This window comes from Zonotrichia leucophrys, chromosome 15 (genome assembly GCF_028769735.1).
Source record: "Zonotrichia leucophrys gambelii isolate GWCS_2022_RI chromosome 15, RI_Zleu_2.0, whole genome shotgun sequence".
In the NCBI taxonomy this organism is placed as follows: Eukaryota; Metazoa; Chordata; class Aves; order Passeriformes; family Passerellidae; genus Zonotrichia; species Zonotrichia leucophrys.
The window spans coordinates 1,333,373-1,356,618 of record NC_088185.1 but is presented as its reverse complement, the minus strand read 5'-3'; the positions used below and the strand labels follow the sequence as shown (position 1 = coordinate 1,356,618).

Genomic DNA, 23,246 nt, shown 5'->3' with positions numbered 1-23,246 from the left:
ACTCTTTCACAAAGTTTACAAACAGCTTAAATGAAAAAATTAAATCTACGGTGGAATCTCAGCCTGGTGTGAGTTTGGTGCTGAGGTGTAAGAACAAGGGACCAGTTAAAACCCTTTCTCAAGGAAATGTGCTGTGATTTTGATATTTACTTGCCTTTATAGAATAGTAATGGGAGACCTTTGTCTGTTTACAGAATAATTCTATTGAAAACCAATAACTCTGTCACTTGCTATTGCTGAGAAACATTGATGTCACCCCCTTGCCCCACCTGTGAGGTGACACTGGAAACCCCTGGTAGTGGAACATTTTAAATTGTTTCAGATTAAGAGATTTTCAGTGATTTTCCCCTTGAACTCCTGCAGCTGCCAGTGGCATTATAAACTCATGTGCCATTATAAACATTGGATATGCCATTATCCTTTTCCACTTAAAAAGGATGGCAAATAATACTGGATTTCTTCCTTTCCTTTCATCTCTGCTGCATTTGGAGCCCTCTGTAGTTCCTTGCAGTCACTGATATTTGTTTTGCTGCACAGCTGAATTTCAGAGAACCCGCCAATAAAATCCCCATTTTCTTGTTATGCATAAAGGCCACTTAGTAGGAAAGGTGTGGAAATTGTGTTTAAATTGGTCAGAACCAACAGCAGGTTTGAGTGTACCCAGAGAACAGGTGTGGACCTGGGAATGAGGAATAGGGAATTTTCCTCATCTGTCCCTGGCCTGGTGGGATTTCCTGTGCCTCAGTTATTTTAGATGTATAATGAAAATAACTACAATAACTGTCCTGTTGTCTTTGGCAGAGCTGAGAACTGGCTTGGAAGTCTTGTGGAAAGACTGGATACTAGAAGCAGTAGTTTAAATAAATCATTGTATACCTAATTTATGGAACAGATGAAATAGAGACGGGAAAAGATGAAAATTCAATAGCTTGATGCTGAATTCACAGCAGTTTTACATTTCTGTGGATACTTGGTCTTTATTATAGTTACTACCTCCAGTCAGTCTCTTTTTAAAATTTTTTTTATTACCTTCCCACAGATTCTTAACACATTCTTTCATTTGAGGGACTGTGTTTCCTAAAATCTGATGGACTCTGGAAAAATATTGATGTTCTGACAGCAGCAGCTCAGCTTTTGAAACCCAGATGATATTGTCCTAGTCTGCAGGAAATAAATACACTGCACAAGAGTTCACTGGGAAATTCAATCATGAAAACAAAAAAGGGATTTTGTTCTGAACTTGAATAAAAAGAGGCTGTTCTTTGTAAAAGTTGTGCAGGCAAAGAAATAATCAGACACAGGGGCACGTCAGAACAAGGTGGAACGTCACACAAGGTGAGCAGACTGACAAATTAAAGTCAAGAACAAAACTCAAGCCAAGAAGAGGCAGAGGAAGGAAGTAAAAATCCTCCAGTAGTTCTGAGATCAGTCAGAAAACTCTCAAAAACTCACCTCTAATACATCAATGTTCTGGTTTGAAAAAAAACCCAATTTTTTAATTTTAAGGTTTTTTTTTCAAAAGAAAATATTCTCAAAGTTGTCTTCTTTACACTTGATTTTCATGGAGAAGCTAATTTGTTTTCTCCAAACCAAAAGCATTCCCAGGCAGTGCCAAGTCCAGGTGGGTGTGATTTTCCTTGGTGTTTGTTTGACAGGAGCTGAGAGGTGGAAGGCAGCTCTCCCTTGGGTGCAGTGCCAGGGCAGGAGCTCCCAAAATCAGGGAACAGAGAGCAGGGAGCTCCCAAAATCAGGGAACAGAGAGCAGGAGCTCTGGGTGTGCAGGGATAGAAGGGCTGATGCTGCACTGGCCACAGATGTGATGTTTTTCTTTTCCCTGCATCCCATACAGCAGCAGGAGACTTTATTAAGTGAAGCAGACCAAAGGTGCATCAAATGTGAGTCTGTGTCACTGCATGGATGGTGCAGGGTGTAAATTTTAACTCCCAGGGTGAAGGAAGCAGCAGCTGTGTGTGGTACTGACTGTTGCAGTTCTGAAAGCATGGAGGGATGGAGATTCTCTCCCCTAATTGTTGACTTCAAGTATAAAGAGACATGTGAGCCCTTCAATAGGCAATGGAGAGAGATGAATGTTCCAGAGAATCTCTGGTGCTGGCCCTGGAGGGAATCAGTCCCTGCAGGCACTCAGGGCTCAGGAGAGGCTGAGCCAGGCTGTGAGAGCCCAGAGCAGCTGTGAAATCACCTGGGCAGGTGAGATCAGTGAGCGCAGCAGCCTGGCCCTGGCAGATAACACAGCCCCTCTTCAGCAGTGAAAGCAGTAATTCTCTGGGCGAGGCACAGATATTTCCTGCAGATCCATGCTCGTCAGAAAATGAAATCCTTGTGCAGGACAGTGAGTGAGAGCATCTCCCAGAGCATGTTTAAACTCCAAAATGCAGTTCTCAAATGCAGCTAATGCTCATCCTGCTCTGGCCAGGCCTTACACCAGTGTTTGAGCTGTGCTCAGGGGAAGACATAAACCCCATTTCTCCTGCCCCCTGCCCAGTGACTGCTGTCTGCCTTCAGGAGATCCCAGAGCACTTTGCACAGCTCATGGCTGCTTTCCCAAGGATCTCTCCCTGCTCATAAATGGTTTTTCCTGGGGCACAGCCCTGGGAAGGGCTGAAGGGAGCAGTGCTGTGTCCAAGGCAGGGAGAGGCGCACTCCATCCATGTCCTGCAGCATGTTGGGATGGGGTGCAGACATGCTGTAATTAATTTGTGCATCCTTCTATAGCATTAAGCAGCTGTTGTTACAGAAGGACGTGGATTCCTGCCCAGGTAGGGCTGGTGGAAGGGGATGAGCACACAGATTGCAGTGCTAAACTCACGTGATCCACAACCTTATGTTTCAGTGCCTGCAGTTCTGCTCTCGTGAAGCTGAAGCCTTTTCAAGCCATGAGAGATGCCAGCTCTCCCCCTGCACCAGGGGCAGAGAATTCCCTCTAGAAAACCCTCCCTCAGCCCAGTCTGAAGGAAATATCAAAGAGTTAGAGAGGTGTCTGAAGGAAACGTTTCCAAATGGCCATCCCTGATGTTGTTAAATATTATTAGGCTTGTGGGACAAACACACGGAGCCAGAAAATTGTATCTTTGACTGCTGATGGTACTCAAGTGAATCTGATAATTATGTTCCATGGCAAGGCATGGCCTCCTTAGACTCCTCTGTGGAGAAAACAATGCCTTTGAGGAATGTTCAGATTAATTATTTCATGGCCATTTGAAAACAACCATTAGTGTATCAGTTTGTACACTCACTGCTCTCGAGCACAGAACTCTGCCCATTTTCTGTCCACTTGCAGGGGGATATTGTTTGATTCCCGTCAGAGGGGAGCCACAATTTTATTAAGTCAGAACATGATTATGTTCTTCTGGAACAAAAAGGGGAAAAACCAATATCTTTAAATGAACTGAGAAACTCTAGATATGCTTTAAAATGGTTCCCAGTCACCTGCTGTTGGGAAGGAATGGCTTGAGCCTGTCAGGAGAACGTTCAGATCCTGCACAGATTTCTGAATACAGCACAGATTCCAGTGTGAGTGGCTGGCAGAGCTTTCCAGACTCTGAGGCTGACTCCAGGCCCTTTGTTCCTTGGCTAAAGGGGTCTGAAACCGGAGTCAGGAGCTCCTGCTGCCTGTCCTCTGTGCAGACATTTAAAATCAGTCTCGCAGCATCGCTGCCAGCTCTGCAGCCCCAGGTGGGCACTGAGAGCAGCGGTGTCACCAGGCAGGTTTGGGCACGATGTGCTGAGCAGGAATGACCTGAGCCCAGGCTCAGACAGGGTTCTGCTGGTGCACAAGGCACAGTGGGTCTGCTGACAGGCTGCAATTACTGCTGCCAAGCGCACCAGGCTGTGTTCTGAACCTTTGCTTAATGGGGGCAGATCTGTTCTGAGTTAGGGAAAAACACAAACCCCAAACTGCCTCGGGTCACAGAAATGGCAGTCTCTGTGTGTCTAATCAGGTTTCACCTTCAGCAGCAGGTTTTGCTTGTTCATCCTTCATAAACCTCACAATGAGCTGAATTTCCTTGGGAAAAAAACATGAAATGGAGTAAATCTCAGCTTTAGTTTCCATGAATCCATGAGAGAGCTGGCTCTGTGTGCCAGGTACACTCTGCTGAGATCTGAGCTTCCTTCAGTGGCTCCATGGCAAAAAGACAAGTTCAGAAATGAGACTCTGCTGTGGAGTCTCTGGAACGTGCTTTTTTGAGCTAAAGCAAATTGTTTTTGCAGCACTGATACACATCTAGAATAATATTCAATTAGGCTAATGGCTGCTGCTCCATTGTTCAGTGAGAAGCAGTGATTGGGAACCTCTGAGCATGGCTCAATCTGCACTAATTCCTGCTGCACAACACCTGCACCTGCCTGGCCATCCCACAGCAAATGAAACATTTTCAGAGGTTTTATTTCTATATATATTATTTATATATATATTATTTCTATGTATTTCTATTTCTATTATATTTTATAGGTTTATTAGGAGATAGAGGATGACCTTTAGCTTGGACAGGAGAGGCTGCAGGGTTTGTGATGTCCCTGTGTCAGAACTGACCCCTCCAGCAGGGATGGATTCTCCAGGGATGGGGAAACAGAGCAGGGGATGGATGTTGGGATGAGTGGGATGGGGACTTGTGCTGACACCTGAGATCTTGGGGAATTGCTGATTCCACAAGTGCTGCACTGAAATGGTGATTGCAGAGTAAGGAAGCAGCTGAAGTTCAGCCCTTTAGTGGGAGGGAGGAAGGAAAGGAAATGAGGAAGGAAAAAAGGTCAAAGAATATAATCTCTTTGCAAAATTTTACATTTTCTAATCTTTCATAAACACATAATCCCAGTTGTTTGTTCTTGCCTTTGGGTGATTGAATGGTGTATCTTACCTGATAGAATGGTGGAAAAATGGAGTTTTCTCACAGCCAGGTTTCATTAATATGTATTGGAAACCTAAAACGGTGTTCAGCCACAAGGGGTAAAACTACAGAATTGCTGTGGATTATAATAATTTCAGCAAAGCATCTAATTTATATATTAAGCTTGCTTAATGGATTTATATTGCCTTGCTCTTTGATCTGAAGCAAAAGGTGGTGAATAATTTATCAAATAAAAAGCCCTCCCCTAGCCCAGCCCACACGTCACAATCTGCCCTGTAATTTACATTTTTTAAGAGATGCCGTTTCCAGGCAGAAGAACTGCTTCCTAAAAGACTCCTTCTAATATTACAAATGTATTTTCGTGAGCTACACTCAGGGGAAAGAAATAATAATGAAGGAATGCAATTCTACAGACAAATGTTCCAGCTCTCTGCCTTCCTCACTAAAGACAGTCATTTCAGCTAAATGCCAAAAGGCATTTAACTGTAGCATTTGTCAGTGGAATAGGGCTGGCTTTGGGTTTCCCTCCTGATTTACAATGGAGTGTTTATTGGGTTTAGTGTACTGTAGCATGTTTTGTTAACCTCTAGAAAAACGCGGGCAGCTGTGCATTAATCCCAGGATGATTCCTGTCAGGGGACAGGGCTGCAGGGCTCTGGGGAGGTTCTGGCTGCTCCACGGGGCAGCAATCAGCTCTGCCTGGCCTGGGCCAGCCCCTGAGGTGCTGCTTGAGGGATGGATCATCATTCCTCCATGGCTTCATTTCTCAACAAAACCAGGGTGAAAGTGCTGCATGGTGGGAGCTGGGGGAGCTACCACAGTCACCTGCCCAAGGAGCATTTAGGTCACTGTTTAGGTGGTGTTGGAAGCACAATTATTGGGAGCTTTGAGCCTGGAATTCCTCAGCTGATTTGTGCTTATCCATGGGAGTCACTCCCCACAATCCCAGCTCCTGGTCCCTCCCCAGTGTTTGCAGCCCCAGCTCTCCCAGGGCTCCTGACACTTCTCCCATTCACTTTTCCCCCTCATTTGTCCAAACCCACCAGCTGTCAAACATTTACTAGGGCTATGTGGCAGCGTTGATTCATATTTAAATAAAGCCATTATGCCAGCCTTGAGTTCCAGTAGTTTTCTGCTCTTCCTCTTGAGTATTTCTCTCAGTAGTGCCATCTAATCAGCTTTAGGTTTTAATTAAACAGCTGTCATTTGCTTCCTAGTTCTGTTGCGACCTGATGTTGTATTAAATTTTAATTTAGCCTGGGCTGCATAAGAAGTAGATTCCTTCAGACAACAAAGAAATGCTATTAGCAGGTTACAGTTGTAATTAAGAGGAGCTCTGCTGAAGTGCTAATGCAGTCAGGTAGAGAGCTGCAGATAAACACACATAATAATAATTATTATTATTATTCAGGGATGGAGCCTGTGATATGAATGTGTAGATTCCACCCTTTCAGGCTGCTGAGCTGAAGGAGTTGGTCAAGATCTGACCTCAACAAAAGAAATGGGGAAGGATTCGCAGTTTTTCAGCAGGGCCTTGCAGTGCCCACAGTCAGAGGGTCCTGGCTGGTGTTTCACTGTGCCATGTGGGAGGACCATCAGCACAATGAGCCCTCTCTGCATCCCAGATGCTGCCAGAAATCACCAGAAATCACAGGGAGCTGAAGTTCAGCAGCTCTTTTCCTGCAGGAAAATCTAGCTTGGAAATGCAAACCAAGCTTTACAGAATTTAGATGAAATGTTATGACTTGTTGAAGAAACACTAAAAGGTTTGTTTATAAATCTACTGGACAGTCAATTAGTTCGTATTTCTTCCTCAGGGGAAATATATTTTTGCAGTCTATAAATAGCCAGCCCTTAAGAAGGCTTTAAACAGCCTATTATATTTGTGTAGCACTCAGTGCAGGCATCAGGCCTGTGGGATATTGATTTCTGTGGTGGAGCTGCTCTCAGTGCAGAGCAGGGTTTGGGAGGCTGCCCCAGCTAATTAGCACAGGGGCTCCTGTGTGTGCTGGGCAGCTCAGCACAGTCCTGCTGCTTGTCTCATGCTCATCTTTTATGAGAGGAATGCAAATGCCTTTAAAACTTCACACTGTCCTTCAGTGCAAGGTCTGAGTGCAGCTTTGGCACCAAGAGCCTCAGAGGGGGCTGGAGGCTTGTGCTTTGCCACACAGCATGGCCAACACCTGGGTGATGGCACAAACAGCACAAAAACCCAATGGGAATGGATCAGGCCTGCTGGGAGCTGGTTCCAGTCCACCAAGGTGCAGAGAGCCTTTAATCCTGGCTCTGGGGTGTTTGATCCTGGCTCAGTGTTTAATCCTGACTCCCTGGTGCTTTGATCAGGCTGTGATTGACACAAGCACTGCCTGCCTGACCTGAGCAGCTCACAGCTGTGCTAACAGAGAGGCTGGAAGTGGAATTTGTTGTGTGCTTGCTGTTTGTGACCTTGGCCAAAATAGATTTTCCCCAGATGTGTTGAAGAACTCCATCTATTGTTGGAGAATGTTGGAGAATTGCTCCTCACGAGCCCTTTGACCCAGGACCACCAGGTCTTCATCAAATATCTGATATCTGAGGGCTTAGGATATATGGGGTGTTTGCAGTGGTGAAATCTAACTACCTCTTCTCTGGCCTGTGGATGAATTACCTTCTCTTTGCTGTCTTATAAAACCTTTTTCCACGTGAGGTGCACCTAAGTGCTTTCTTCCACCTGGCAGTGCATTTTCTCCTCAGCCTTTTTCAAATCTCAGTCTTTGTAAAGGATTTTCAGTTGTTTTTTTTCACACTTCCACTTCTGTCACACACTCCTTTCTTTGCCAGTGTCCCTCTCTCCTGGCTGGCAGCTGGTTATAAATGAGCCTGTTCAGCAGAAACAAAAACCAGACAGTCATTGACTGGTAGAACATCTGGTTTGTGCCTCTCAGAGAACAGAACAAAGCCTGCACTTATTTCCTGAGGTGTTATCCTAAAAGCCTCTCTGCTCAGGATGACTCTTCAATCCCACTGGAGTGTGAGTGTGAGGCTGAGCACGTCCTTTCAGGGCTGTCCTGAGCAGAAATGGACTCCAGTGTGTGCTGGATGCCTTTGTGCTGCCCATAAACCTCTCTGGGGCTCTCAGAGGTGCCTGGCACTGCTGGGATTGGTGCTGCAGCTCATTTAATTCAGGCTGCTTTCTGTAGAAGGTTCCGAATATTGATTAATAATACATCTTAGCTGCAAGTATTTATTGGTCTTCTCCAGCTGTCCTTAGCTTGTGGTCAATGCCCATTATTCTCTATCAATCTAGCCAGCAGCCAGAGCAAATGATAGTGAATATATCTCCCTATGCAAGCTGCCATCAAATTTTTCACTAAAATCCATTCCTTCTTCCACCAATTCTAATAATGAAATTTAAAGTTAGATTGGTTTGAAGCAACTTTTTTATTTTTTCCCCCGCTAACTGGCAAGCAATTAGTTTTATGGAAGTTGAAAAATGAAAAGGGGATTGATTCAGAGCAGTATTTCCTATTGCAGGCTTTTTGAGGGGGGCAGAATGGATCCCTGTGAAATCCCAGATCATTCCTTGTCCCATTTGTGTGTCACCTTTTGGGCTGGCAGTCAGCACTGCTTCTGCAGAGGCTGCTCCCCTCCAGCCTGGACCTGCCTGTGCCAGGCAGGGGCCTCTGCACCAACTCATTTGGAGTAATTAATCAGCCTGAGACAGAGAGGAAGGCTGTGAAATGGAGTCATTAGAGTGCCAGCACTGTGAATTCATCAGGGTTACAGATAAACGTGGTTAAGCATCTCTAGGTGGGGAAAGACTAAAAAAATTGTGTATGGATGTTTTTCTCCTAATGTATTTATGGAAATAAATGGTCGACTCACAGCAGAGTGAGCTGGAACAGGAAGGAAGAAATGCTGTTGTGGTGGGGGATAATCACCTCCCAAACCACTGGCACCATTTGGGGCAGAGGGCTGGGAGGAGCTGCTGATGCCCTGGAGATCCTGCTGAGCAGTGCTGTGCTTTCAGATCCCTTCCCTCAGGCAGAAATGTGTAAATGGGCTCAAAGGGATCAACCCAGGTTTGTCAGAACAGGCCTTGGTGCTCCTACGCAGCTTTTGGCTTAGGAAGCTGCTAAAACATTGCAGGGATCTGCAAGGGTGCATGCAAGGGAGAGTCCCATCGCTGTGCCTGTCACTGTCACGACCCCTGTGCCATTCTCGTGCTGTTGTGCTGCTCCAACACTCAGCCTGTGTTTGTGTGTGCCCCCAGGACACAGAAATCCTCAACACAGCCATCCTGACGGGCAGGATGGTGGCAGTGCCAGTCAAGGTGGTGGCCGTGCAGGAGGACGGCTCCGTGGTCGACGTCTCCGACTCCACCGAGTGCAGATCTGCTGATGAAGACGTGGTCAAGGTGAGGCACCCACGGGAGTTTGCTGTGCCCAGTTCTGCCCCTCAGCTGGGGAGGGATGTTGAGATGCTTGAGTGTGCCCAGAGGGGGCAACAAGGCTGGTGAGGGGCTGGGAACACAAACCCTGTGAGGGGTGTTTGAAGGAGCTGGGGCTGTTTAGCCTGGAGAAGGGGAGGCTTAGGGGTGACATTATTGCTCTCTTAGGGGTGACATTATTGCTCTCTTGGAGGTGACTTATTGCTCATTGGGTGACCTATTTCTCATTAGGGGTGACCTTATTGCCCTGTTAGAGGTGACCTTATGGCTCTCTTAAGGGTGACCTTATTGCCCTCTTAAGGGGTGACTTTATTGCTCTCTTGGAGGTGACCTTATTGCTCATTTAGAGGTGCCCTTATTGCTCTCTTAGGGGTGACCTTATTGCTCATTTAGAGGTGACCTTATTGCCCTCTTAGGGGTGACCTTATTGCTCTCTTAGGGGTGACCTTATTGCTCATTTAGGGGTGACCTTATTGCCCTGTTAGAGGTGACCTTATGGCTCTCTTAAGGGGTGACCTTATTGCTCTCTTAGGGGTGACATTATTGCTGTCTTAGAGGTGACCTTATTGTCCTCTTAGGGGTGACCTTATTGCTCATTTAGGGGTGACCTTATTGCTCTCTTAGAGGGCAATAGAGCTCCTCGCAGAGGGGTCTCTGCTCCTCTGGGCTGTGCCCTGCCCCTGGTTTCACAGCAATAATGCAGAATATTGGCACAAGGAGCAGGAAGTTTCCTTCCTGCTCTGGCTGCATCGCCAGTCAAGAGTTTCTTATAATGAACGATCCTGAACTGTACCAACATCTGTAGAGAGTGACAGGGATAGAAAATAACAACCATATTGCAAAAAGTCTTAAAATGAGAGCTGTGAGCTTTTAAACAATGTAGTGCTGTGTTTTAGTGTTTTTGGGTTTTTTTTTAATATTGTGTTCAAGTGGTTTTGTCTCCCTGACATTGCGGTGAAAATTGTGTTGATGTGACTTTACCAAGACCCTGCCTGCCTGACTTCTGACACCATTGCATGGCCTGCAGCTTTTAGCTCATTAGTATTATTAATATTTTAGACATAAAAGAGGTGCTTTTGAATATCTTGAATATATTAATTTGTTTTATTATGTGATTTGGGGGTGTTCTTGTTTCAAATGAACTTAAAAATTAACTACAGAGAATTCTGTGTGAGGTGGGGTTTTTTGGTAATACTTATGGGTTCCATATTTTCCCTTAGGTATCAGATAGGGAAAGAAAAAAATCCCATTTTCTTTTTCTGGAAACCAGAATTCTTTGAAGGTCCTTACCACAGGAACATGGATGAATATCTTTGTTTATAACTAGATTAATTGTCAAAGGAAAAGACTGCCTTGATAAATGTTGCTATTCTTTACATTTTTTCTGTGTAGCATACAGCTATTATCTGATTAGTGACTATTATTTATGAATTGATTAACATGAATTGTATATTATAAACTCAAGCATTGAGTTCTATATCATTAACATATTGCTGGGACTGTTTTCTTTTTGCACCTCAGAAAACCAGATCTAAAAGATGCTGTGTGGGGACTTTTATTTTTATTAATTGAGCTTCTAGGACTTGCTGTACTTTGAGAATACTGGACTGAACCAGACAGGATTTACAATGTTTTGTGGGTTGTTTTGGTAGTGACTTGATATAATTCAGGTCTTCATTTGCCTGCTTTAGGAGATTATTTGGGTCTCAAATCACTGACACTGGGCAATGCCCCTGTGACCCTCTCCCAGGCCTGGTACCCATCTCTCAGATATTTAGACAAGGTGAACAAACCCAAGAGGTCTCAATGTGGTCTTTGTTGAGTTGATATTGCCTCATCCTAGCAATATAAATGGGGAGTAATGTTATTTTTGTGAAAATTGCAGCATACTTGCACGATTTCAGTCACAAATTACTGAGACTGAATGCTGTTCAGGCATAATTTTTTAACTGCAAATATATGTATTGGTTGCAAGATTGAATCCATAACAATTAATTAGCTGAGTTAAAATTTAGTACAACGTTTATGTGCCTATATTTTTTCAGAAAAATGCATATTCCGTTTACAAGCCCCTTTGGTAAAGTCAATATTGACTTCGCTTCTGAATTTCTGTTGCCTTTTCCATATAGGTTGTAGTGCTAAACCCTCTAATGAGAGTTGTCAGGCATTTTGGATCTAATTGCCTTATCTTAAGCTTCTTTTCACTCTTAATTCTGCCTTTATTGTTTCTTTGATGCTGGAGACATATTCCTATTCTTTTGGGCAGAATAGAGTGTTGCATTCTTAACCTTTTATTTCTGTTTAATAGCTAATGATTTAATAACCAATTAATGAGACAATTCTTTGATCACTGCTCTAACATCATTATTTTCAGTTAAGGCAGTGAATTGAAGCTAGATTAAATAAAAACAGGGCTTCCACCCAGGCTCTTATGTGTTTGTACAAAATGTGTTTCTCTGGGCAGGGACCTGGTGCTGCTCAGAGATGGGCAGAGAGATCAGAGATGAACAAGGTGTTTATTTGTGTGCCAGAGCTGGGACTCTTCCCTGTTCTCTGCCATTTCACAGTTTAACAGCTTCCCAAGGAGAGAATATTTCAGCTCCTTTTTCCAAAGCCTTCCTAATTAGTGGTAAATACAATAAAACACACCCAGGGGTTTTTGACCTTGCATTTTCAGCATGTGATCCTCAAAGAAATCTGACAGCTGAACTTGCTTTGGTTCATCCCAATCCCTGCTTCCTAGATTTGGACATAAATCCTAATACTGACCAACCCTCCCACTGGAACTGGCTGCCCTCTAAAATATTTGGATGGAAACATTCCTGTAAGTCAATGGAAGTCTTGTGCTTATTCCATGATTTAAAAGGAACATTTAATGCTGTTGGCATTTGAGGGAAAAGATTGGCTTTATGATTAAGGCACTGAAATGCTCCTCAGCATTAATTTCCATATCTCTTGCTGATTTCCTGTGTGACTGTGGGTAAATCACTCATTCCCCTTGGAATCTCGCTTCCTTATCTGCTAACAAGAAGGGAAATTCATCCTTTCCCCCTCCTCCACCTGCATTATATGGTTTCTAGAGTTTCTATTGACTCTGAATGGCCAAAATCCTCATCTTGACCTCATTCACCTCAGTGCTGTCCTCTCCTCCAGGACCTCTGTCCCTGCTTTTCCTGCAAACCCTAAATAAATAATCAGGCTGTGAAGCTGAGAAGAAAGGAATGGTGGGAGCGTGGCAGAGGTTGATTACAGAGGGTTTATTGCAGCAGGAAATGGACCCTGAGGGGCTTTGGCATGGCCAGAATTCAGCGAGGAGCTGCAGGCAAGGTTCATGCCCTCCTCTGTAACAGTGCCTCTGAAAGCCTGAGCTGCACTAATTCCACATGAAGGGAAATTCTGGAGGCTCTGGGGTCTCATGGTGGTTGTAAACATCACCATCAGCATCAAATGAAGAAATTCTAATGAGGACAGCTTCTTAGTCCAAATGTTTATCTCAGTGGTGTTCAGCTGAAAGAGAGACAGCTGCCCAATTAATTCATCCTTCCATTAGTCATAACTCTGTGTCCTTTGCAAGTCACACACAAAGTGACTGATTGTTCCAATTAATCTCTGCAGTCACTCAATGCCTTACACCATGGACTAATTTAGCCTGATTTTTTTTATTTTATTTTATTTTTTGGTAGGAGAAAAGGCCCTCAGTAGAACAGCAGGGAGTCAGGGCCTCCCCTTCCCATTTGCACCCACACATGAATCAGTAGGAGCAGACAGGCTCCCCGTGCCCAGCACAGGCACACTGGGAACAATGGTGCTCAATAACTCCCTGTGAACTCCATCTGTGCCACAATGTGCCTTCCTTGTTATCTTGCTAGAGGAAAGCTCTTCAATGAATTATTTTTCACCTTTTCATAATTTCCTGTCTAATTATAATGAAAGTAAAATTCAAACCGTTCCTGCCCTCTACTTTTGGAACACAAACCTTATCTTGAACTCTCCATAATTAATGGTAAAACAATAGAAGACCTAATTTTCCTGGCAGCAGCCAGCCAGGCTTTATCTAACGTGCAGAAAAACCAGTGTAACAAAGGCAGGAGAGGTAATAGCTGAAATAGATTAAATCTGAGGAGAGTTCTTCCCTCTTGCAGACAAAGCAGATGAGTGACTGAGGACCTCATCCAACAGCCCTGGGCACAGGGATCTCCAACCCCAGCACAAAAACTGCAACAAGGACCCATGGGCAAAGAACAAACAGGGAAATGGAGGGATACTGAGCTTCTCCAATTTAGATGGCACTGAATTTTTGGGAACAATCCCTTACTGCAGACTCACAGCACATTCTTGGGACAATTTACAGAAAGAGGAGCCTGCCTGGAGTTGTTAAATACAGCTATTTACGCAGCAGCTCTGAAAACAAAGCCAGAGCTTGTAATTTGCAAGTTCTGCAGCTGCTTTGCCATTAAAGTATGTGATCAAGAATGTGATGGACTTGTACATAAAGCAGAGCTAATCTTGTTCCTCCATCTATCACATTCTTGAGTACCTATCCCTGTATTACCTAGCAGCTTTATTTTGTGGTCACTCGTGCAGAAATTACCTTCCTCCAGGAGGCCAAACTCTTCCTGGAAGCAGTGAAAATCCTCTCTGCTTGTTTGGATGATGGATTTACTTTGGTGCCACTTGGCTTGTTGCACTATGAATTTTGAACTTATTTTCTAAGTGATCTTTTCTTCAGTGGAGCATTCAGGACTGGCAGAAGGGAATGGACCCTGCAGGTGTGAGTGCCCCAGAGCAGGGCCAGGCTGGGCTGGGTGCTGGGAAAGCTTTTGGAGTGTTTAATGTGGTGAGTCCTTCTCCCTGTCCCTCCTGTCCTTTTAATCCCACCTGGCTGATGCTAGCAGCCCCACGCCCTCAGCTGAGAGCAGCTCCAGGAGGATTTATTGGCCACAAAGAGTTGTCTTGTTAAACATCTTGCCTTTTGTATCTGTAGGCAGATATGCCTCAGTTAGGGCAATAATGAATTATCATCGAGCTGTTTGCAATTCATCAAACTTCTAAATTAGAGCTTCTTGCAATTTCTGGCCATTTTGGACAAAAAGTCCATTCTCTTTGTCCCCATACAAAGTTCATCTTTATGAGTCATTAGGGGTGGGCAGGGGAGCACATCAGATCTCTCTGCAATATGTCTGCTGTTGAATTAAGGATTTTGCTCTTTGCTGAAATATCAGAGGTTCTGACATCCAGGTCAGCAGATTCTGCTAATTAGTTTTCTAGCTTGACAAAGTATGATCAGAACAGAGGACCACAGCCACTTACTGCATATTAAAGATTTAGCTTAAAACGTTCTCACTACAACAGGTGGAAATCTGTATTGTTTCAGGATTGTGCCAAGCTAAAACTTTGTGTTTGGAGTTGTATTTGCACACAAACCAGCTCCATGTAGAGCAATAAGGATGCCAGCGAGGCAGTCGCACAAAATCACATATTGAGGCATTAATATTCTGTATACAGCACACGTTGTACACAGTTTATAGCAAAATATATGTGTGTGCCTTCCTGAAGCTATATTTGAACACACACAGCCTTCAAAGCCAGCTTGAGAAAACAGTGTTTTGTCTGGGAGAGGGATTCGCTCAGAGCAGACCACACCGACATGTGCAATTACACACATTTCGGCAGAGATGCTTATGGTGTCTTCCAAGGCACCAGCTGCTACTTCAGAGGAGGAAAACAATTCTATGGCTTAGCATTTGGCTGCTCTGAGAGCAGGAATGCAGAGGGCACGGATCCCAGTCCTAGGAAACAATCATCACCCAAACCATGGCATTGCTCAGGATAAACTCTGAATATTTTATAGTAAGAAAAGCACGAGTAAATGAACAATTCAGTCCATGCTCAACAAAGGCAGCAATAAGTAGCTGTTGCTGGGAGAAAATGACAAACTTTTACAGGCTTTTCCTCCAGATTCTGTAGGCCATAAGCTGTACTTTGTAGACTTTATCCTAGCTGCCCATTTAAATATTCTAATTGCAGCTCTGTGAACCTCATGATTCCAAGGCTTTTACACCTCTTGAACTACCATTCTGGCTGAGCAAATTAATTCAGATTCCCATTGTCATCAAAGCCCTGGGGCCAAGCTGTGCTCTCAGCAAAGTCCTGGCAGTGTGTGACAGGCAGGGAGTGACAGGGGCGCGCAGAGGGCACAGTTTGCTGGTGTCAGAGTTAGAGCAGCCATTAGCTGTCAGCCCTGGATGGAGCAAAGGCTTTCTGTGCTGCCCTGCCTGCCGTGGGGCCGGGCACACACGGGGCAGGGCTGGGGGCAGCACCCCCTGAGTGACAATGCACACCCAGCCCTGAATCCCAGACACGACTCCATTTCTTCATGCAGAAAAGCCAATTCTTTATTCACAAAGCTCGTTGTTATAGGAAATATCAGAAGGCACCGTGTTAAATCTAATTGGCTAACAATACCCTGAAACTCAGTTTACTCGGGCCCGTGTGTATATCCATCAAATCTCTCTATTTTTGGTTAGTTTACATATTTTCTTCACGGATCCTCCTGGCACAGATCTTTTGTTATTACAGGTGCAACCTATTTTTCTCTACAAGAATAGATTGTTATGCAAACTGGATGTCATTCCTCTGATTTTTCCACATGGGAACTTACAAGTTCCCTGCTAGCTTAGCTAGAGCAGCAAGCCCTGAACCCTGTTTTGTAAAACCTTTCTTTTATTCTATCTCTGCCTGTCTGCAGCACTGAGGCAGCTCAGCAGTGATTTGCACAGGCAGAGCCAAAGCTCTGCATTCCCCAGCTCTGTGGGTCACAGTTGGGATTTGAAGGCAGCTTTGGGTGTTTATTTTTGTGGTTCAGCTCACCCACACCTGTGTTTCAGTAACGTGTTCTGAGATGCTCTCCCCTGAGATTGGGATTGGAGTTGGAGATGGAGATGAGGAGGCTGACATGGCACCATCAGTTTCAAGTACAGTTAATTTATTTGACAGAAGAAGCAGCTCCTGTTGACAGTAACCAGCTCCCTTCCTCCTCTGTGGGCAAAGGCAGCTTTCTCTTGCTAGGTTTTCAGTTATTTATGGGTTTGCATTCTCATTATATGGAACTGGAATTCAGAGTGAAAGCTAGTTTGGTGTTCTTCACAGGATCAGGAACAGGAGGAGAATTAACACCTGGGTTGGATTGGGATTCTGAGGGGAATGGGGAAAACCCAGCCTTAAAGAATCGTACTTAATGCTGAGTTATTGAGTCAGACAGCTCATTAAATGAGGATGAAAGAACAAAGTGAAGTTATAAATGGATTTCTTTTTCCATTTGCCTCAAGTATGGCAGAGTTGCACTGGGGTGTAGTTTTTCTCTTCCAATTAATTGCACACTCTGGGAAGAGTGTTCCTCAGCTTCAGTTTGAGCAGTGGCTTCAATGGTTAACTAAATGTCAAGATTTTGCATTTTGTTTTGTTTTGTCAATTATTAAGGTCTGATTTATACTCATGGCACTGTACCAAGACATTTACTCCCACATCTAAGACTTGAACTGCTAGAGTTGTTTTTGTGAGTCGAGCCAGGCTATTGGAGAATGGTCCAGGTAAATATTTTAAAATATCAGAAGTGTTAAGTGGCAATTAAACTTTAAAGTTTGCATCTGTTCAAGAAGAAGTTGAGGGGCAGATTTGGAACTCTGTGATGCTTGGCTGGGGAATTGAGCAGCTTTCCATCAAATTCACTGTGAAAATGAATCACTTTTTGTTAATATTAAGTTGTTGAGTTTTACTCCTTTGATGAATTTCTCCTGAGGAAAGGCACTGGAAGTGCTCCATGGCTCCAGAACAAATGGGCATTGTGTTCAGAGAGAGCAGTCAGCTCCCAGCCCTGGCCTGGCAGGGCCACCCCTGCAGCCTCAGTCACCTTGGTGTTCCAGACACTGGTCAGCACTTGGGTTTTACCTCTGCTACAGCTCCGATCACAACGGAATGGCAAAAACCTGGTTTCATTTAAAAATGTGGCAGTTTAGAGTCAAACCCAAACATATGGAACAAACCCAGAGTCTGGCAGCCAGGGGGGAGGCAAAAAGAGCATCCAAGGCCATAGGGATGGATATGGAAACTGCTGGGCTGAGGGGGAAATCTCCCTGCAGTGTCAGCCTGGCCCAAAATCCCTTGTGAGCCTGAGGGGACAATGAGCAGAGAGACACGAACTGGAGGAGGTGTCAGCAAGAGGCTGGGAGAGGAACATTTCCCTTCTTGGCACGGGCCTTGGTGTTTGTTTGATGGATTCCTCACAGAGTGCCTGCAGTGCACACAGTGCCCGCCTTGCAGCTCTGCCCTGCAGCTGCACAGGAGCCCCACAGGGCTGGCATGAGCTGCAACAGGAGAACAACTGCAGCACAGGCATGAGCTGCAACAGGACAGCAGCTGCAACACAGGCACGAGCTGCAACAGGACAGCAGCTGCAGCACAGACAGCAGGGAGCTGCAACAGGAGAACAACTGCAGCACAGACCTGAGCTGCAACAGGACAGCAGCTGCAGCACAGCCATGAGCTGCAACAGGAGAACAACTGCAGCACAGATCTGAGCTGCAACAGGACAGCAGCTGCAGCACAGACCCCAGTGCTCTCATCCTGTGCTGAGCTCCCTGTGCAAACCCCAGTACAGGGGTACAAACCCCAGCCCAGCTCAGTCCTGGATGGGACTGCAGGACTGGCAGCAAGGGCGCTCCTTCGTGTGAGAGGCATTGTCACAACAGAGGAGTTCCTAGCAGGAAGTGCTAGCTCCTATTTGTATTGTTTATTTATTTGCTCCTTTCCAATTGCTGCTTCTGAGATTGCTGTTAGGATTTAATTTGCCATCCCCCTCTGGTGGCTCTCAGGTTTCCTTCTGGAAGCATAAGAGGAAATCCTTAAGACACACAGTTCTTCCTTAGATCTCTTACAATCAGCATTATGCACTGCAGAGCCAAATTAATGTATGCCCTTCCTCATTGTTTCCCTTCTTAATTCATTTCTTTCCATAAAGGCTCAGCAAGCAGCAATTTTCCAAGTGAGTTTTTAATCGCCTGAGCTCAGCATGATTACTGTCTCACAATCTAGTCACCATTTGATGCAATCAGTATTTCAGAATACAATCATCCTTTTTTTTTTTCCCCAAAACTGAATATTACGCGGCCAACTGATAACACTTGGCTTCAAAGAAACGTGAAATACTTGCAGTGCTGTGTGAGAGAACAGAACCTGTGATTGCAGGGTCTTCCCCAGCCAAGTGCATGGAGGTGATGTGAAACACTTTTGTGAGATGGGGCACAAAGAAATTCATTATTCCAATGCAAAGAGCTCAGGCTGGGGAGGCGGGGAGGGAAGGAAGGGGAAGATGGGAATGTGGCATGCTGAAGTATTCCTTACTGCTGGGATGTTTGCTTTGAAAGGGCCTTTCAAGAGTACATGTTGCCAGGGGAGATTTTCTCTCCACAGCTTTTATTGCCACCCCACAAATAAAAGATTTCAAAACAGCCATACAGGAAATCTGCAGACTTAAACAGTTGCTGCCACACAGAAGCTGGAGACTTCCAGATTTCCCCAACCTGCAGTGAGTTTAGCATGAGAGATTATCAGAGTGAAATGAGAAAATCCTGCCTTGCAGTAAATGCTTCATTGCTGTGTTTTTAAGCACAGTTTGTGTACTATAAACGCCAAGAAAATGTTTTCATAATTGCTAAGTGAAGATCAGGATCTGAGGACAAAAAGCAGAGGCAAATGACACTGAAGGAGAGAAAGGATAAAGGGGAAGAGCAGCTGCAGCTGCTGTGCCCGTAGGGCAGGGCTGTGCCCATCCTGCAGAGCACCAGGGGTGGCTTTGGTGTCCTCGCAAGGTGGCACAGGGAGAAACGCCCAGGGCTGCACTGGACCCTGGGTGCATTTCCATGGGCAGGATCCATCAGCAGGGCTGCCATGGAGAGCTCAGAGCCTGAGAGGCTTCTCCTGGTGCTGTCCCTGGAGAAAGTGAGAGCCCACGGGCTGTGGGTGCTGCCCAGCCCTGCTGGGGTTAACACAGCACTGGGATTGTTGGAGTTTGTGGAATTGGTGGGTTTGAAATCTCCCAGACAGCCATTTGCTGAGACCTTCTGTTCCTCACAAACGTGACAGTGGGGCTTGTTTCATTGCCTTATGCTATTATTGATATTTTCATCTTGTGTAACCAGTTCTGCTGAGGGAAAATCTAATATTGCCAACTTTGATCCCCTGAGTTCCTGTAAGGAGATGCCTCCAAGCTTTGGCCCATTTGAGGCAAGCACAGATGGTTTTGTACAGGAGTGTGGCTCCTCAGAGAAGGCTGCTGACCTTGTGTGAGCCAGGGACCCTGTTCTGAAGACTGAAGACATCCTGAAGGGGATTGCTGCTGCCTGTCTGTCAAATAATTCTTTCTGTCTGTCACTGGGAGTTCAGGAGGAGCTGCAGCAAGCTCAGGGAAAAGCCTGAGGTACCTGAGAATGTGTGGTCACCACAAACTGACATCAGAGCCCCTGCTGCAGGGCTGTCCTGCCATAAGGATGAGATTTCTGACAGCAGAGAGAATTTCCCTAAAACTCAGGAGCCCTCCTTGAAATCCTGGCAAGAATATGAAATTATTTCAGAATAAGCCAAATGGACAGAAAAAATGTATGGGTTTTGGCAGCAAGCATGGTTAAAATCCCAAACAGAACTTCACCAAACCCTCCTTTGCACAGAACTGGAGATCAGAGCAAGGAAATATTTGAAGATTTTTGGGATGAAATAGGAAGTGAAGCTGCAGAGGAGGAGATGACAGCTGTCCTACCACAGCCTCCAAAGTGCACCTGCAGCACAAACACTGGGAAAAAATCCATGTGATGTCAGCTGAGAAGCCACTATTAAGAGAAACTTAAAAGAAGACAGGGAGCATGAGCCTCTTACAGAAAATAAAGGCAAAATCTATTCAGCCTTCAGTGCTGATTGCACAGAGAATAAAAGCAGAGTGCAGCACCTGCAGCAGGGATGCCTGGGATGCAAATGCTGCACAGGACTCGTGCTCTGCTTGGGCAGAAATGGGGCAGTCCCAGCACTGGCTTGTGCTTTGGTTAGTGTCCCCAGAGAGCAGCAGCACAAAGGAAAATTGTGCATTAATTAAGAAATTAAATCTGTCCTTCACATTAACTTGTTCTTTTGTAGCTCTAGCAAGGAGGAGATGAAAGTAAGGACGGACCTGGGGTTTCATGGGAAGGAATTTCTGTGTCTGTGCATGGGATGTTCACATCTGGGTTGCACCTCTGGGGCTGCTCTCTGATCGTGTCCCTGTGAGCAAACCCCCTTGGGCCTGGCAATGTGACTGAAATTCAGATAAATCTCTGCTGCCTGAACCACTCTGGGTGGCAACCACAGCAAAGAATGGACCTGAGCCTGCAGCACGTGGAAAATTGCAATTTATTTTACCCAAATCCAGCCTGAGCAATGTCCAGTTCATCCTGGCGCTCTCAGCCTGCTTGGTTACCTGATTTCTTTGTTTTCATTTTGCTTCCTCTGCCTCTTCTTCCAGCCATTTTCAACACTGGCTTTCCCCATCTGTTTTTTCTAGGGATTTTTAACAAAGCACCGTTTTTAATGACATAATTTCCTTTCCAGACACCGTGTAGAAGCATTTTCTGTTTGTGTGGCACCTGTAAATTTTCTGGTTAGTAAAGAGAACTTATAATTTCTAGTAAAAGAGTCAGATTTATAGGTTTTCTGTGATTCTGGGGATGTATTTTTATGTCTCACATAGCTTTTACATAAACTTCTCTTGCGATGAAATGAAGAGAAGGTAGAAACCTTTTCCCACTCTTCCCCTGTTTTCCTCTTCTTTCACTGTGGCATGTTTTTCTGTATCTACACAGCCCTAAGGGAAGATGTTGAAAAACAAAAGGAAAGAGGAAAACTCCTGAAGTACAAGAGCAAACTTATGGCAGCACTCTGCAGTTTGTCACTTGCCTTTCATGCATGAGCAGGAACAGTTGTTTGTGCCCAGATTCCAGGGGAAACTGAAGAACTTTACAGATCTGTCTTGGCATTTGGACAGGGTTCATGCCAGTCCATGGCAGAAAGACTGACAGATAGGGAGGCCAGCTCGTTTGTAAATGGATTTTAGCAGGGTGTTGTTGGATGAGAGAGAAGCCCAGTCCACATATGTCATACAGGCTTTGGATCAAAAATGCTCCAGTGAAGAGGACTCAGGTAGCTCTGCACTGCTTTTTCTGATAATTCAATCTCTGCCTGTAAGTGGAAGTCAATAGTGAAGTATTGATTTCAATAAGTCGTGGTTTCTGAAGAGCTCTGTGAAAAAAGGCAAATTTTGTGTCATCCAGAATGTGGCGTTTTGACATTTGTTCTCACTGTGATTAGGTTTTTTTAAAGTTCTCCTCAAAAGAGGAAAATTCTGTGGTTTGGTTTGTTTTCTGCCATGGGAGGGAAATGAGAAAATCTTTCCTTGGAGTAAATGCTTCATTGCTGTATTTTTAAGCACATTTTAGGTGAATCATTTTGTGAAAAATGATATTCACAAAATGTGAAAAATTCACATTTTATGTGAATATTTATGCAGAATCTTTTTGCTGTGATTTTTGGGAGTTCTGGACCTGCCACCCCTGTGCTGTTGGAGATGTCCCCTCACTCCTGCAGGCCTTTGGGAGGGGACACAGCATCAGTGCCCAGCAGTGCCAGAACATTCAGTGCATTATTCACTGTAGCACTGCAGCAGCCAAACATCCCTATTGCACCAGGCATTTGTAATTACCTCTGTATAATTACGTTTGTAATTATAAATATAGGTAATTATAAATAATTGTTTGTAATTATTAAGATATTCTGCTCTGCAGAGGCTGGGATGTGCCTCTTTCACCCTGGTTGGAGTTTGGATTTCCTGGCACAATGGGAGTGGAGGAGCAGGGAGGGCAGAGCAGGGGTCACCCTGAGCTCTCTCCCTCAGCAGCTCCTGCAGGATTGGTTCTGTTCCATTCTCTGCCCCTTCCTGCCCAGAGGGACCGTCCACTCCTCTCCTGCCCCAGGTGCAGAGCACAAAGGCAGCTGCTGCTGTGAGCAGCACATTTCCCACATTTTTGGTACCCAGGGACTTTTCCTTTCCAGTCTCCGATCCAGGGGAGCTCCCTGTGTTTCCTGAGGAATATTCCCTGTGAGTGCTGTCCCTGGAGCACAGCTCAGGCCTGGCACAGTCCAGAGGGAAATTCCAGAGCCCTTTCCTGGTCAGGAGCCTCTCCTAATGCTGATCCTCTGTGCCACCCTGGATTAGATGAACAAGGCAGTCCACTCTAGTCCAGTCTCAGAAGACCAGAGGAGAAAAGTAATTTTTAGGTAAAAACTCTTGATCTTCTCTCCAAATAATTCTATTGAAGCACTTGGCTGAATGAATGCAGTTTAAAGGCTGCTTTTCTTGGCTGTGTTGTCTGTCCTAAAGTCCCTTTTTCACTAATAATGAATTATTTGTGGCTCAGAGACTAAAAACTAACTGGGAAGACTTATGAATGTCGATGCAGCACTATCTAAGCATAGGACCAGAGTTATCTTCACAAAACAAAAGTGTGCTGTTGTGTATCTAAGAGCTTTCTGGGGATTTTTTCTGGTTTTCTGTTGATCCTTTGGGATAATGATGGCGTATCCTTGTGTTACTGGGAGAAGATTAAAGGCTAGATTAGTGTGGCAAATATTCATGACTTAAGACATTCCTCTTAATGCTGTTAAGCTCCCAAGCTTTGCAGCCTGTCTGTCTGCTCCTGGGGGCTGTGCAGTGCTGTTGTTGCTGCCATGGCAGCCCTGGGGGAGGGATGCTCTGTGCCATGGCAGGAGAGCAGCACCTGGGGCTCCTTCTCCTTGAGGGGTGCCTGGAGAGGCTCCCTGGAACAGAATCTGGCAGAGATAAATGGATAAAGCAGGGATTTGTTAAAAGGCTT

The 23,246-nt window shown here is 45.0% G+C and overlaps 1 protein-coding gene across 3 annotated transcripts in view; it reads left to right on the top strand.

Annotated features, from left to right (window-relative positions):
- Positions 1 to 23,246, top strand: part of TMEM132B (transmembrane protein 132B) — a 207,923-nt gene that overhangs the window by 160,066 nt on the left and 24,611 nt on the right. For all 3 annotated transcript variants that reach the window (XM_064726513.1, XM_064726514.1, XM_064726511.1), the window contains one exon: positions 9,121 to 9,264. In XM_064726513.1, coding sequence (XP_064582583.1) covers positions 9,121 to 9,264 — 144 coding nt within the window. The remainder of the gene's footprint in view (positions 1 to 9,120; positions 9,265 to 23,246) is intronic.